General features: G+C 47.8%; 1 protein-coding gene across 2 annotated transcripts in view; it reads left to right on the forward strand.

Annotated features, from left to right (window-relative positions):
• Positions 1-10,837: 10,837 nt before the first annotated feature.
• LRP1 (LDL receptor related protein 1) overlaps positions 10,838-14,621 on the forward strand; it is an 81,386-nt gene continuing 77,602 nt past the window's right edge. For both annotated transcript variants that reach the window (XM_019835109.2, XM_003988931.5), the window contains exon 1: positions 10,838-11,378. In XM_019835109.2, the coding sequence (XP_019690668.2) occupies positions 11,312-11,378 (67 nt within the window). In that variant the 5' untranslated portion in view covers positions 10,838-11,311. The remainder of the gene's footprint in view (positions 11,379-14,621) is intronic.

A 14,621-nucleotide genomic window follows, 5' to 3' on the forward strand; every position in this document is an offset into this window, starting at 1 on the left:
ATATGAATTTAAAAAACTTAATTAAAGTAAGCTCTATGCCTTACATGGGGCTCAAACTCACAACCCTGAAATCAAGAGTTGCATGCTCTACTGGCTGAGCCACCCAGGTGCCCCTGAAAATATGAATCTTTGAGAGACACAGTTCAATCCATCATAGTGAGCCTTGACCATCACTATTTAAAAATGTTTATTTATTTTTGAGAGAGACAGAGAGCAGGGGAGGGACAGAGAGAGACAGGATCTGAAGCGAGCTCTGCGCTAACAGCAGAGAGCCCAACACAGGGCTTGAACTCATGACCCAAACTGTGAAATCATGACCTGAGCTGAAGTTGGACGCTTAACTGACTGAGCCACCCAGGCGCCCTTCACTTTCTAAAAACAAAGTAGGATAAAATAGAACAGAAAATATCAGAATGCATCACACAAAGTAAGGGTAAGTATTGTTTAATGAAACTTTTGTTTCAGTTTTATATAAGTATCTGAGTTACAGGTCTTGATATAAAAGATAATTTTTATTGCAGACTGGGATCACAGATCAAAGCACTATTTGGATGTCGGTAAACATCATGTATCACTTTGCATTGCTTTTTAGTTATTTTAGGGGTATATCCTTCTTCTCTGACAAGAACAGAAGCTCCCAGAGGGTGGGGATTCATATCATACTTACACATTCCTATGCAGCTAGAAAAGACAACATGCATTCTTGCTAATGAAGACAAGGACTATTGTTTACTGAGTCTTTACTAGGTACCTGGTGCTGGGCTAAATGTTTTACAGATACTCTCTTATAGAAGGACTACACTTAGTCATGTATTGATGGCAGGAGCTCAGTGCATTTCACAGGTAAGATGAGTGGCTGCCGTGTTCAGGAGCACTGGGTAGTGTCCTGGGATTTGTGGAGGATTGAGGGAAAGAAGGAAAAAGTCACAGAAGTATGGGAATCTGCTGTGGACCCTTAGTCACCTCTGTCTCTCAGGCCTTTGCCATTCTCCCCAACTTTTCATCCACCTTGATATCACCTCAACACTTAGATTAGATGAAACAGAGACTATAAATTGGAAACTCCCCCAGTTTCCTTCTGTCAACCAACACATATATTCATCAGCAACTGCACCTTCCCCATAGGCTCAGAGGACAAGGAGCCCCTGTCCCTGTCCCTACTCTTCCCTGAGGTATGCTTCTCCTCAGGAACCCCCTCTGTCTCCTCAGGCACTGTTCCATTCATTGTCTCTTTGATCCTCCAAATCTCCAACTTCATTCTCTAATTATTACAGCTCTTTACTCTGAGCATATATACCAACATATTCAACACCCCCCTTCTTTAAAAAAGGAAAATTGAACTGATAGCAAACATATAAGACAATGCTTGGAATGTGTATTTAGTTAAGTCAGTAAAAATTGTTGGTGTCTGTTCTCAGGTTCTTAACAGCCGACAGGGGGAGTCAGATCAGTTAGCAAACAGTGATATTATAGGATAATCAGGGCTGTGAATCCAGTGAATCACAGGGTGCTACGGGGACACATAGGAGGGGCATCTACACTAGATAGCAGATAGGAGAGATCAGGGAGCTCCCTGTAGGAGGTGATACCTGAACTAAATCTTGAAGGAAAAATAGGAATTATTCAAGCAAAGAACAAAAGGAGAGTTAAACCAGGAAGAGAATCTAGCGTGTGTAAAAGTATGGATACTGTGGGAGCATGGTACCTTCTGGAAAGGGGTGGTAGTTGGCAATGGGGAGCATTAGAAGATTTGGGCAGGTGAGTAATATGATGAGGTTTCTCAGAAAGACCACCCGCTACAGTGTAGAGAATGGATTTGAAGTGTAAGTCTGAAGACAGAACAGTTCAGAAGGTTACTAATAATGGAGGAGGAGACCGTTTCATGGAGGGGTAGAAGTGAAGCATTGTAGAATCAAGGCTGGGTAGGAAGAGAAATAAAGACACGAGGAACTGGTGGGTAAGGAAAGAACAGAGTCAAGGAACTGGAAGTCTCAACAGACCTAAAGAGTAGCCTTACTGGGAGCAAAGGAAAAACGAGTTAGAGGCCTGGAGTGTTGCAGTTGGAGACAAGGGGATGAGATTTCAGGCCAGCTCTCCTAGGAGGACACCATGTAGGTCATGGCTCCAGGACTGAGTGGCTATGGCAACATGATGGTTGATGAGTCATTGGAGTTGAGGAGGGCAAGGAACCAAGAAGCCAGGGTGCTGGCTGGACTACCCGCATGCATAGTTGAAGCCATCTGGGTTTGCAAAGACCTGAGGTGGATAGGAATACAGTAGGTCAGATGCCAAAGTCTTCAGGGAGTGTGGGCAAAAGTGATCGTGACATCATCAGTGTATGACAGCAAAAATAACAAGAACTAACCTTTAGTGAGAGCTTATGTGTCACTTCAATTCCTACCTAAAATTCTAAACACTGTACATTTTATCCTACAACAATACTGTGAGATAGAACTATGTGCCCAAGATGGTAACCACTCACCACATGTGGCTATTTAATTTTAATTTAAAAATTCAATTCCTGGGGTGCCTAGGTGGCTCAGCCAGTTAAGTGTCCAACTCTTGGTTTGGGCTCAGGTCATGAACTCATGATTCTTGGGTTCAAGCCCTACGTGCGGCTCTGCGCTGACAGTGTGTGGCCTGCTTGGGATTCTCTCTCTCCCTCTCTCTCTCTCAAAATAAATAAATAAGGCACCTGGGTGGCTTAGTCTGCTGAGCGTCCGACTTCAGGTCAGGTCATGTTCTTGCGGTTGATGAGTTTGAGCCTGGCTCGCTGCTCTCAGCACAGAGCCTGCTTTTGATCTTCTGTTCCCCTCATTCTGCCTCTCTCTCTCTCTCTCTCTCTCTCTCTCTCTCTCTCTCTCAAAAATAAGTAAATAAGTAAATAAATATATAAGTAAGTAAATAAATAAATAAATAAATAAATAAATAAATAAATAAATAAATAAATTCCTCAGATACACTAGCCACATTTCAAACGCTCAATAGCCACATATGGCTAATGGCTACTATATTAGCACAGACATGGGGCATTACCATCATCACAGAAAGTTCTACCGGATAGCGTTGATAGCCCTCATTTTACAGATGAGGAAACTGCAGTGTGGAAAGGTTAAGTATCCTGCCTAAAGCCAAAGACCTGGCAAGTGAGAGAGCTGGGATTTGGACCCAGTCAGTCTGGTGTGATGACTGTTGCCCGAGAGCAGTATGCTACACGTCTTCTCAGTGGAAGGTGGAATTGTTGGCCCTTAAAATGTAGAGGGATTTATAGGACTATCAAGGCGAGCACTTATGGTAGCGCCTCAGTAGCAAGCCCTTCTGCCTTGCTGGCAAAGTCTGCATTTTGTACAGGTGTTCCCCTCCCATGCATTCAGGGGATGAATCTCATTGGTCTAGCCAATCCCATTCCCCTGGCCACTAGGACCTTAGGGGGTTCTTGGGAAAGATTCTGTTCTTCTTCAAAGCTAAGTCCATATGTTGAGGACTGAAACAGTTGCGACCAAGGAGAGCACTTAGGATAGAGAAGCAGTGTGAGGAGGTAGAAAACTGTCGAACCAGCCCTGGATCTGCTCTAGAACTCCACCTTGTTCCATTTACTTTAATTGGGTCTTGTGTTACTTGCTTCTAGATGTATCCCTAACTGAGACCTCAGTGGAGCCAGGTGACTGTTGGAAATGGAGAGCCCAGAACATCTGAATGCCCATGTTCCCATACCACCCATCTTATGCACCTGGGAGAATAAGTGATAGCTCATTAAAAGAAGAATGTCCTTAGGGAAGAAGCAGGTTTCAGACAAGCAAAGAGGGGCAAGGACAATCTGAGCCAAGTGTGGCTTCAGGCTTTGTGCAAGGAGGGGTATGGGGAGCAGTGCAAGGGTGGTCAGGAAGAGGAAGCACTGGATTAAGTGGAGAAGGGTAGACGCCCATTGAGGCTTGCCAAGGATGACAGGATGTGAGCAATGGTAGGGTCAGCTGATCTCAAGTTTCCAAATAGAGCCCTGGGGCTGTCAGAGGCTTCCTGTGGCCAATAGATCTTCACCTCACAGAAGAAAAAGTGGCAACCTTGGTGGGTGGGCAAGCATCCCTGGACGGAGCCAACTGTGGTCAGGATTGAGCCTCTGCAAGGAAATCCCAGGCCTCTAACTGGCCCTTTAACTACTGTCTTATCTCTCTCTCTTCCCCTGTGTAGCCAAGCTTCTTGGGAAAGTTATTCACATTCATGGTCTTCCCTTCCTCACCTCCTCAGGACACTGCCAACCGGTGGCTGCCCCCACCAGTCCAATGAAACTGTTCAGGCCCATGTCATTTTTGCCTACCTATGTACTTGGGACACTGGCCCACCCCCGTCTTTGCTGGACCCCTCAGCAGTATTCAACACCGTTAGCCATTCTTGACTAAGCCCTCCCCTTGTTGGTTTTCCTGCTTCCTCTCTCCTAGTCCTCCCTCTATGTCTCTAGGTGCTCCTTCTCAGTCCCGCCTTCACAAGGCTACTCTTCCTGTGTAATCTCATCCAGACCCAAGGCTAAAGCATCCCAGCAGCAAAGCAATGTAATATGGTGGCTTAAACCATGGCCTCTGGGGCTAGGGCACCTGGGTTCAAATCCCTGCCATACCGCTCCACCTCTGTGTGACATCTAAACCCCTCTCAAGATATAGATCATAATCCCTACCCCATCCCCACTGTTCTGATTGTATTTTCTGGAATTCATATAAATGGAGCAAAATGGGATGTGCTTTTATACGTCTGGTTTCTTTTACTCACTGGTGAATGTTCTGAGACTCACCCATGTTGTTGTGTGTAACACAACATAGTTTGTCCATTACTGGGTAGCATCTCATTGTAGTCTATCATTTTTTAAAAAATGACAAATACCTGGCTGTAGCCAGTTTTTGCCTATTATGAAGAAAACTGCTGTGTGCATTCTTCTTCAAATCTGTTTGTATACATTTTCATTTCTCTTGAATAAATAACTAGGAGTATAATTTTTGGGTCATAGGTATATGCTCACTTTTATAAGAAATGTTACATATTGTTCCAAACCGATAGTACATTTTACATTCTCAACACTGTGTGTGAGTTTCAGTTGGTCTACTACTCATTAACATTTGGTATTGTGAGTTTTTAAAAGTTTAACCATTTTGGTGAGTGTGGAAAATTTTCCATTGTGGTTTTAACTTGCATTTTCTTGATGACTAAAGATGCTGAACACTTTTCATGTGCTTATTGTCCATTCATACATGTTCTTTTGTGAAGTATCTGTTCAAATCTTTTGTCCATTTTAAAAAAAGTTGTCTTTTTATTACTGTGTTATAGATTTTTTTTTTTTTTTTTTTTTTTTTACCTATCCTGGATACCAGTCCTTTGTCAGATCAGTATTTTCCTTACCTATTTGGCTTATTTGTTCATTTTCTTAATGGCGTCTTGTGATAAACAAAAGTTTTAATTCTTGATATTTCTTTTTTGTTTTTTTAATATTTATTTATTTTTGAGAGAGAGACAGAGTGTGAGCAGGGAGGGGCAGCGAGAGAGGGAGACACAGAATCTGAAGCAGGCTGCAAGCTCTGAACTGTTAGCACAGAGTTGGATGCAGGGCTTGAGCTCACGAACTGTGAGATCATGACCTGAGCCAAAGTCAGAGGCTTAACCATTTGAGCCACCCAGGCACCCCTAAATCTTGATATTTCTGTTATAGTTATTGCTTTCTATAACTTAAGAATTTTTTTACCGCCAAGTCATGAAGTTATTCTATGTTTTCACCTAAAAGTTTATCATTTTAGCTCGTATGCCTTAGCCTTTTGATCCATTTTGAATTAATTTTTGCATATAGTATGAAGGAGGGGTCAAGTTTCACTTATTTCTTCCTTATAGGTATTCAGTTTTCTCTGCATCATTTGTTGAAAAGCTATTCCTTTCCCCAGTGGATTGCTTTGACACCTTTGTCAAAAATCAAGTGACCTTTAAGTGTGAGTCTATTTCTGACCCCTCTTATTCTGTTTCATGGATCTGTTTGTCGACCCTTAATGCCAGTACCACACTGTCTTGATTACTGTAGCTTACAAGTCTTGAAGCCAAGTGATATAAGTTTCTAGCATTGGAATTTTAAAAGCTCTTCAGGTTATTCTATTGTGCAGCCTAGATATGAGAACTTTGAGAACATTCTAATGTGATCCAAAGTTTCTAGTCCTCGCTTTCTGTCACTATTCTCTAGGCTGACATGATAAATCAACTAACATACTTGATCTTGTCTTCTTAGTCTGGAATCCTCTTCCTCCTCAGTTCTATGGCTGATACATTAGGACTTCATCAATTTCTTGCCTGGCTCCGCACTACTTTTAGAAAAAAAGTTCTAAGTACTTCATGTGGCCAAAACCACCCTTTGTTATTAGGTTCCCTGATACCTCTTCCATTACCTTGCCCAACAAGTATCTTGAACTTCAGCCATACCATATTGGCCATTTGTGTTTTAAACTTCTTCATGTCTCTATGCCTTTGCCTGTCCTTCAACCTAAAACATGCATCTCTTGTCATTGCTTGTCATCTTCTTCCTCTCTCTTCAACATGTAGTTTGGCATCATACGCCCAGCTCTGCTTTGATCTCTTTCTTTGGAATAGTTATCTGGCTCTGGTTCCCTCTGTGTTTTCCTTTATCACAGGCATTAGGCACTGTGTTGTGATTATCAATCATCAGGTTGAGCAACCCCACTAAATTGTGCACTTCTTGAAGGCTGAGATTGTGTGCTTTCATCTCTTGTCCCTTGTGCACACCTAGAAATGTGTCCAGCACAAATAAGGTACCTAATAAATGTTGATTAAATGAATGAGAACTGGGCTCCAATCTGCACTGTGATTTGGGGCAGATTTCTTAATCTCCTTGAGCCTCTAACGCCATATCTATCTACAAATTGGAAATAACACCTATGCCACAGGTGGTTCTGAGACAGAAGTGACTTAATCCATGTAAAATACATTGAGTGGGCTTGGTACATGGTAAGTGCTCAGTAAATCTTGGTTCTCTTCCTACCTTCCACCAGACCCTTCAGAGACACCCTTCCTATTCACACTTCTTTAACCTTCTTTAACTGACCACTAGGTGGCGTCAGTCTCTGGCCTGACATTCAGTCCCAGAGCTGCCTCCTTTAATACCCCATCTTAGGCAGGAAAAGGAGATATTTAATAACTTGCTGGGAGATGCAAAAGGAAGATATCCACTTTATACACCAACTTTTTTGCCTACTGCCACCATTCTAGGTATCCCAATCATGAATTGCAGAGAATTCCTCCTTGATTTCCCATATTTGGGTTATAATTCCAACAGAAGGATTTAAAGATGGAAGAAACGTCTTAATAATAAAAGTGGGGTGGGACGCCTGGCTGTCTCAGTCGGTATAGCATGACACTCTAGATCTCTCGGGGTTGTAAGTTCGAGCCCCACGTTGGAAGTACAGATTACTTGAAAATAATTTTTTTTTAAGCGTAAGAGTGGGGTGAAAAGAAGCTGAAGCAGAGAAGGACTGAATAATGAGTGCAATAGGAGAAATACAGGAAAGAAGATGTTAATAGTCATATCTCATTTGACAGTGGTTAGGCTGTCTCCTTTCCTTGAGTAGGCGCCCCTAGTTTTAACAGTCCTGTTAGCCTCCTCCAGTCAAGAGTTCCTCATATTGGGTGGATGCAAAGAAGGAACAGACATGATCCTTGCCCTTAAGGAGTTTATGGTCTGGTGGTGGGCACAGACCTCCCAAAACTGAGTGCTACATTCTAGGTATTGAGGCTATGTTGAGTGCAAGCTTGGAAGAGGACAGGAGAGCTTTTCTGAAGAGGGTAGGGAGGAGCTGCGAGAACAGTATAATTAAAGGCTCAGGTAGAAATATGCATTCTCTCATCTTACAGAGACACCCTCAGCAGTTCACATACTGGAAATAACCCAAGAGCCCAACAATCCCAGTAGATTGTGAAGTAATCAAGCAAGGAGATTCCAACCAGCCAATATAAAGAGTGAGCTAGATGTGTATGTTTAATGTGGAAAGGGATCAAAATTAGTTAATTGAAAAAAGAAGTTACAGAACAGTATATAGTGTATGAGCTCATTTGTGGTTTTAAAGGATGTCTATTTATATTTTTTTGTCAATAAAAAAATTTTTTAAACCTTCCAAAGGAAGCCCAAGAAACTCTTGGTAGTGGTTACTGTGAGAGCAGGACTAAAGAATAAGATGTTGGAGCATGGCAAGTTTACTTTCACCTTCCTAGGCTTTTTTTTTTTTTAATGTTTATTTTTGAGAGAGAGACAAAGCATGAGCAGGGGAAGGGCAGAGAGAGAGGGAGACACAGAATCCAAAGCAGGCACCAGGCTCTGAGCTGTCAGCACAGAGCCAGATGCAGAGCTTGAACCCACAGACCATGAGATCATGACCTGAGCTGAAGTTGGATGCTTAACGCCCCCACCTTCCTATACTTCTTATATTCTTTCTGTACTTTTCTATACTCTTTGAGTTTTTTTTTTTTTTTAACTAAGTATTACCATGTTTCACAATGTAAAGAATTCACATTTGATTCGGTCGTCTACAGATACTGAGCAGAGAGGTTCGCCAGCCAGGAAGAAACATAGGGAAAGCAATTTTAGGAAGATTCCTTTATGCAAGAAGGAATGAGATGCCCCTCACAGCTCTCTTGGGCTATACATATGGTCACTCCAGATAGCTCTTTCCTTTCAGAACTGCCTGAAGTCGGCTTCACCTGATTTCACCTGGACCACAGTATTAGGAGCAGGGTCCTAGGTAAAGAAGGAACCAACCTAGGCATTCATTAAAAAGTTAGTGGGGCGTCAGGGTGACTCCGTCTTTAATCATCTGACTCACTCTCAGCTCAGGTCTTGATCTCAGGGTCATGAGTTCAAGCCCTGTGTTGGGCTTTGCCCTAGGTGTGAAGCCTACTTTTAAAAAACCAAAACAGGGACGCCTGGGCGGCTCAGTTGGTTAAGCGTCGGACTTTGGCTCAGGTCGTGATCTTGCGGTTCCTGTGTCCGGCTCTGTGCTGACAGCTTAGAGCCTGGAGCCTGCTTCAGATTGTGTCTCCCTCTCTCTCTGCCCCTCCCCCGCTTGCTCTGTCTCAAAATCAAATAAACATGTAAAAAACCAATTAATTAATCAATTAAAACAAAACAAAACAAAAACAGCGAGTCCTTGCAATGTGCCTATCACTGCATTAGCCCATGAGGGCTGGATAAAAAGATGAACACGACCCCACCCCTGTCCAGAGAAACTCTCTGGCAGTGGAAATGGAGGAAATCTGAGCTATATTTCAGAGGGAGAAATGACAGGCCTTGAGCACAGGCTTACAAGATTGGATATAGGAGAGAAAGGCCGATGAGAAATTGGCAAAATGTCTGAAGTTTCTAGCCTTAGGAGACTAAAAGCAGGTGGACTTGGCTCTGAGCAAAGTGAGCCCAGAGGAAGCTCTGGTTTGGTGAAAAGGTCCAGTGCCTTCCGGATTCTTCTCACTCTCCTTGCCATCAATGGGACAAGTCCTCCATGCTGGTCCCTTTCCTGCCAGGGACGGACTGGTGTGAGCACTTGAAGCCCTTCCCATTCCTCCACTAGAATTTAAAAAGTGAGAATGGTGGTGCAACCCTCTCTCATCTCTAACGTCAATTTCTGGCAGCCCACGACGTTGCCTGCTGCGTCCCTGAACTCTGACTTTCAGACACCCAAGGTACAACCTTAAAACACCGCCCAGAAGGGGGCAGTGGCCAGAAGCACATTCACCGGGCTCTGGGAACCGCCCGGCGCCTTCAGGACTCAAAGTAGCATTCCCGTGTGGTCTCGGGGCCGGGACAAAGGTCCGGCACTCAGCAGACACCTTAGACCTCGAGGCCTGGAAGCAGGGGTCCAGAGTCCCTCATCTTATCCCAAATCCCTGTTGCTCGGAATCTAAAACCCCAACTTCGTGGGAAGTCAGCCAGAAGGTATAAAAAACAAAACAAAACCCCAAACCAAACATAAATGAACCCAGACCTCTTGGGGCGAAGGGGGGTGGCCCTTCCTCAACCCCACCCGTTGGTGACTCACCTCCCTCCAAACCAGGGCTTGCCCCTCCCGCGCCCGGTGCCAGGCGAGCAGGGCGGGGCGGGTACTAAGGTGGGCTCCATCCCCAGCCCTACGCGGGCGGACAAGCTCCGGCGTGTCCCCGCGGGTGTCCCTGTTTACTCTGAGCCCTGGGGCGAGGTGGGGGCGGGCCCTCGCAGCCCCTCCCCCACCCCGCCCCCCTTCTCCGAAGGCCCCAATCCCTGTCTCTGTTTTACGAAGTCTCCAAATCAAACCTCAGCCTTTCCGCGTATCTTCCTTGCGGACTGGAGGCCCCTGCCCCCCACTCCAGGCAGGAGAGGCACAGTCAGAGTTCCCCGAGGAAATCGGCCCTCCGCCCGGACCCCGGGTCCTGGATCCCTAGACGGAGCCTGAACTCCTAGGACACGACCCCGAGTTTCAAAGAGAAGCCCCTCAGCTCTCCTCGCCCACTGCCCAATCTCCCCTCGGCCCTTCAGCTCTCCGAAGCACGGGGGAGGGGGGAAGGCCCAGTCTGGGGAGAGGACGCTCCAGGCCCCAAACTGGCTAGCGGGGGTCCGGAGACCTCCACTCTAGGACCGCTGACCAGACCCAAATCCTGTCGCTGCGCTGACTCCCCCTCCCCAGGGCAGCGCGCCAAATCCGCGCATGCGCACTCACAGGATTGCCGCGTAGCTCTTTCTCCCCCCCCCCCCTTTCTTTCCCCGCCCCTTCTCTCCCTCCCTCCTTTGCCGGTCCCCTCCCTCTCCCCCCCTCGCCCCCCCCGTCGCGGCACCTCAGTCCGGGGAACAGTGGTGCGAGCTCCAGGCCCGTGCACTGAGGAGGCGGAAACCGGGGGAGCCCCCAGAGCTCCATCAGGCCCCTTCCAAACGCTCCCCCACCCGGTCCACGCCCCCCACCCCCTACCCCGCCTCCTCCCAATTGTGCATTTTTGCAGCCGGAGGCGGCTCGGAGATGGGGTTGTGAGCTTCGCTCTGGGAGGGGGAAAGAGGGGAGAAGAGAAAAGCAGGGGGTGAAGGGTTTAGATTTGGGAGGAGGGGGCGGGCGCACCCCCGACAGCAGGCCCTCCCCAAGGGGCTCTGAACTCTACCTCTTCACCCACGCCCCTGATGCTCTTTGCTTAAGGATAGGATAAGAATAGAGGAGGAGGAGGGGAGAAGGAGGAAAAAGGGGGACCCCCCAATTGGGGGGGGCGACGGCAAGAAGTAGCAGGACCAGAGGGGAGGGGGCTGCTGCTTGCATCAGCCCACACCATGCTGACCCCGCCGCTGCTGCTGTTGCTGCCCCTGCTCTCAGCTCTCGTCGCGGCTGCTATCGACGGTGAGTGAGATTCCGCGGCCCCCTTGGACCCCTGGGGACACCCACTCCCCAGCCCCCACTCCTGCGCTCAGATGGGGAAGGGAGACGCGGGAGGGGGTGCCTTTTGTTATCCCAGTCCAGCTGACACAGCAGCGGCCCGACTGGGGGCGGGGATGGGGGTCCGATTTGGAGGATGGGGGCCCAGGGCAAATGATGCTTCCGGGACCCCCCAGCCCAAACAAAGACCAGAGGCCTGGGAAGAGAGAAAAGGGCTCCCCTTTTTTCTGATCCTGGGATCCAGAGGCCTTCTCCTCCTGTCTCTGGTTGGGGAGGGCCTCTGCCTCCCCTACATCCTTCACCCCCCCCACCCCCATCTGAAATGTGAAGGAATCCGGATTTGCAATGTACGGCTGCAAAGGGGTGGGGGGGCTTTTGCAGTGGCCTCTGAATCTGGAAGGGGGAGCTGGGTCAGGGTTGCCCCGCTGGGCAGAGGGCAGGCAGGCCCGGGAAGGCTGTGGGTGGGAAGAGGGAAGGCCACAGGGAAGGCCCCCTGCTTGGGTGTGGAATCTGGGCCTGGGGAGTCCAAGCTTGGAGGCCTAGGTCCAGGATCCAGCGGGCTACCCGCCTGGGTTCCTAAGCGGGCACTTCCCCCTCTCAGGGCCTCTGTCAGTAGCCTGGATAGGGCTGGGGGGGGGGGGGGGGCAGCGATGCTATGTGACTTTGAATTTTCCTTCTTAATTCCTGGGAGCTTTGAGATGAAAAACGTCAGATGTCATCATTGGGGAAGGGGACTGGAGAATGGCCTGGAATGCTGAGGTGGGAGGGAGGAAAAAAGCTGCTTTCTCCCTGACTTCTGGCTTGATCACAGTTTGGACAGGAAGGAGAGTTGGAGGTTGGATGGGGGTTATGGCTATGGCCCTACCCCCCAATTCTCTGCTCCTTTAGGAAATGTGTTTATTTGTCTCCACCTTTGCCCCATACACACACACTTTGTATATTACAGTTAGGCTTGGGCTAGAACAGAGTCTTTTTGGGGAAATGGGGTGTCCCCTCTCCCCTCTCTATGTCAGCTATTTTTCTCTTGCTTGTGAGTCACTGGTTCAAGTCTTGCCCAAGCTTTGAGCTAGGATCATGGGGTTGGGCTGGGCTGGGCCCCTATTTGAGGAGGGTGGGATCTCATCCCTTCCCGTCACTTTGGTCCATCCAACCAGGGAAAAACCTGGACCCGGTATCATCCTGCACCCCTCCTCCATCTTCTAAATTTTGCCAGGTTAGGATTGGGAAAGTTTTTCTCTGAAACCAGATTGTCTCTCCCTCTCCTCCCCTCCCCCCAGCTTGCTTCAGTTAGAGAAGAGAGGTTAGGGAGTCGGGAAGTAACTGTGCCCCCAAAAGACAGTATTTTCAGTGGCTCCCAGTTATGTCGACCATCTGGTCCCTTCTCTGCCACTACCTCAGTTATCTGCCCAAGAGGAGAAAAGAGGCTTTCTCTTGAATATTCTCTCTAGACCAGTCCTCACAGGCAGCCCTAGCCCATGACTTCCTTGTTACACATGTTCTTTCCTCTTTTTCTCAACCCTGTGAGGTGGGAGGGGAAACTAAGGCAGAGAGGTTTGGGCGCATGAGTTCTAGGGGGAATAGAAAAAAAAATTTAAGAGAAAAAGAGAGACCCTCGCATCATGGGAGGATGGAGTTAGGAAGAAGCAAAAGGGGCCTCTTTGGAGAGCAGAAAAGTCCCCATCCCATTCAAGGATAGCACCAGATTGCTTCACCCCCAGACTTCTAAGGTGGTTCTATTTGCCACACTACAGGTTAGTTGCTGGTGAGTGGAAGTGGGAGAGATTGGACATGTTCTCCTTAACTGTCTCCCTGCCCTTTCTTAAAATTTCCACCAAGCCCACATCTGTAACCCAGCTCAAACCAAACTGTATCCAAAGTCCCAGGAAGAGGACCCTTCCCCAGACACACTCTACTACTCTTACCTTGGGAATGGAAATACGAATCATCGGTTCTACCCCACTCTGAAGGGGGGGAAAGGGGTATTGTACAGACCTGTAGGGCCGGTGCTATCCAGGGCAGCCCAGAGGATTCTCTTATCTCTACCCCTGCCCTCATGCCTTGGGCCCGCTGACTTCTTTCTCCAAAGAAGGAAACCTTTTGACCCCAGATACCTAACTTTGTGTCTAAACTTTCTCTCTGCTGCTATCGCAGGCCTTGCTGCTTTCCCTCTAGGGGAGCAGCCCTAGGAGTCTTCCCCACCTCTTCTGCCTCGTCTGCTCCACCTGAACTCACCCCAGTGTCCCCTTCTCTTTGGGGAGCCATGTCACCCCCACTAGTAAACAGAATTGAGTGTACTTGCTATCAGGGAGGATGAGGAAATGGATGAGGTGGGGAATGGGGAAAAGGGTCATTGAGGACCCTGCTGAGCTTAGGAACATCTTGTTGTAGTGGGGAGGGCAGCCCCAGGCAGTTATGGCTCAGGGAAGGCCGACTGCCTCCCTCTTTCCACACCCCTCTCCACACACGCCCTTGAGCCAGTTGTATTACCAGTTATCCGACAAGCTGGACAGTTGAAGTGAGTTATGAGGCTGAGGTGTTTGCCTCCTGGCTCTCTGAGAGAAACTTCCAAACTCCTTTTTTCCCCAGTCAGACCCCCATCCTTGAACATCTCCCCTTCCCCTGGTCTTTCAAAGCAGGGATGTTTAGCACAACGATTTGGAGATTGGAGGAATATTTTGATGGTAGAGGCTTCTTCTTTTCTTCCAATCTTGCTCCCCCTTCCTCCATTTTCTCTCCTCCCCCCCCCCATATATATATATGTTGTTGTTTGTTTTGGTTTTTGGTTTTTGGTTTTTTTGTTTGCCTCCAACCTCTCCACTGTCACTGAACCTCTTAAGGATGTCAGTTGGGGTCCTGGCTAGAGCCAGATCCTGTCCAAATCCGCCCAACTCCTCAAGACTCCATGCTTTAAGGAGCCCCTCTTTACTCAAGTCAAACTTTCTTTCCTCCTGCTGCGGTCTCCGCCTTTGCACATCAGAACCCCGAGCCTAGGGCATATTGCCCCTCAGTAGTCTCTTGTCAGGATCCCCCCACTCTGTGTACTCTCCAGGATTCAAGCCTTCTGGCTCTGTATGAAGAGCTCACCGCCCTTGGGGAATCTGGGTGCAGCTGATTGGGGCCATGAAAGGGTCCTTGACCTGGTGGAGCTGGGTGCCCCTGTGAGCATTTGGAGAACTTAGTCCCACCCCACTGTGTTCAGTCCCAGAT

Source organism: Felis catus, chromosome B4 (genome assembly GCF_018350175.1).
Source record: "Felis catus isolate Fca126 chromosome B4, F.catus_Fca126_mat1.0, whole genome shotgun sequence".
NCBI classification, from domain to species: Eukaryota; Metazoa; Chordata; class Mammalia; order Carnivora; family Felidae; genus Felis; species Felis catus.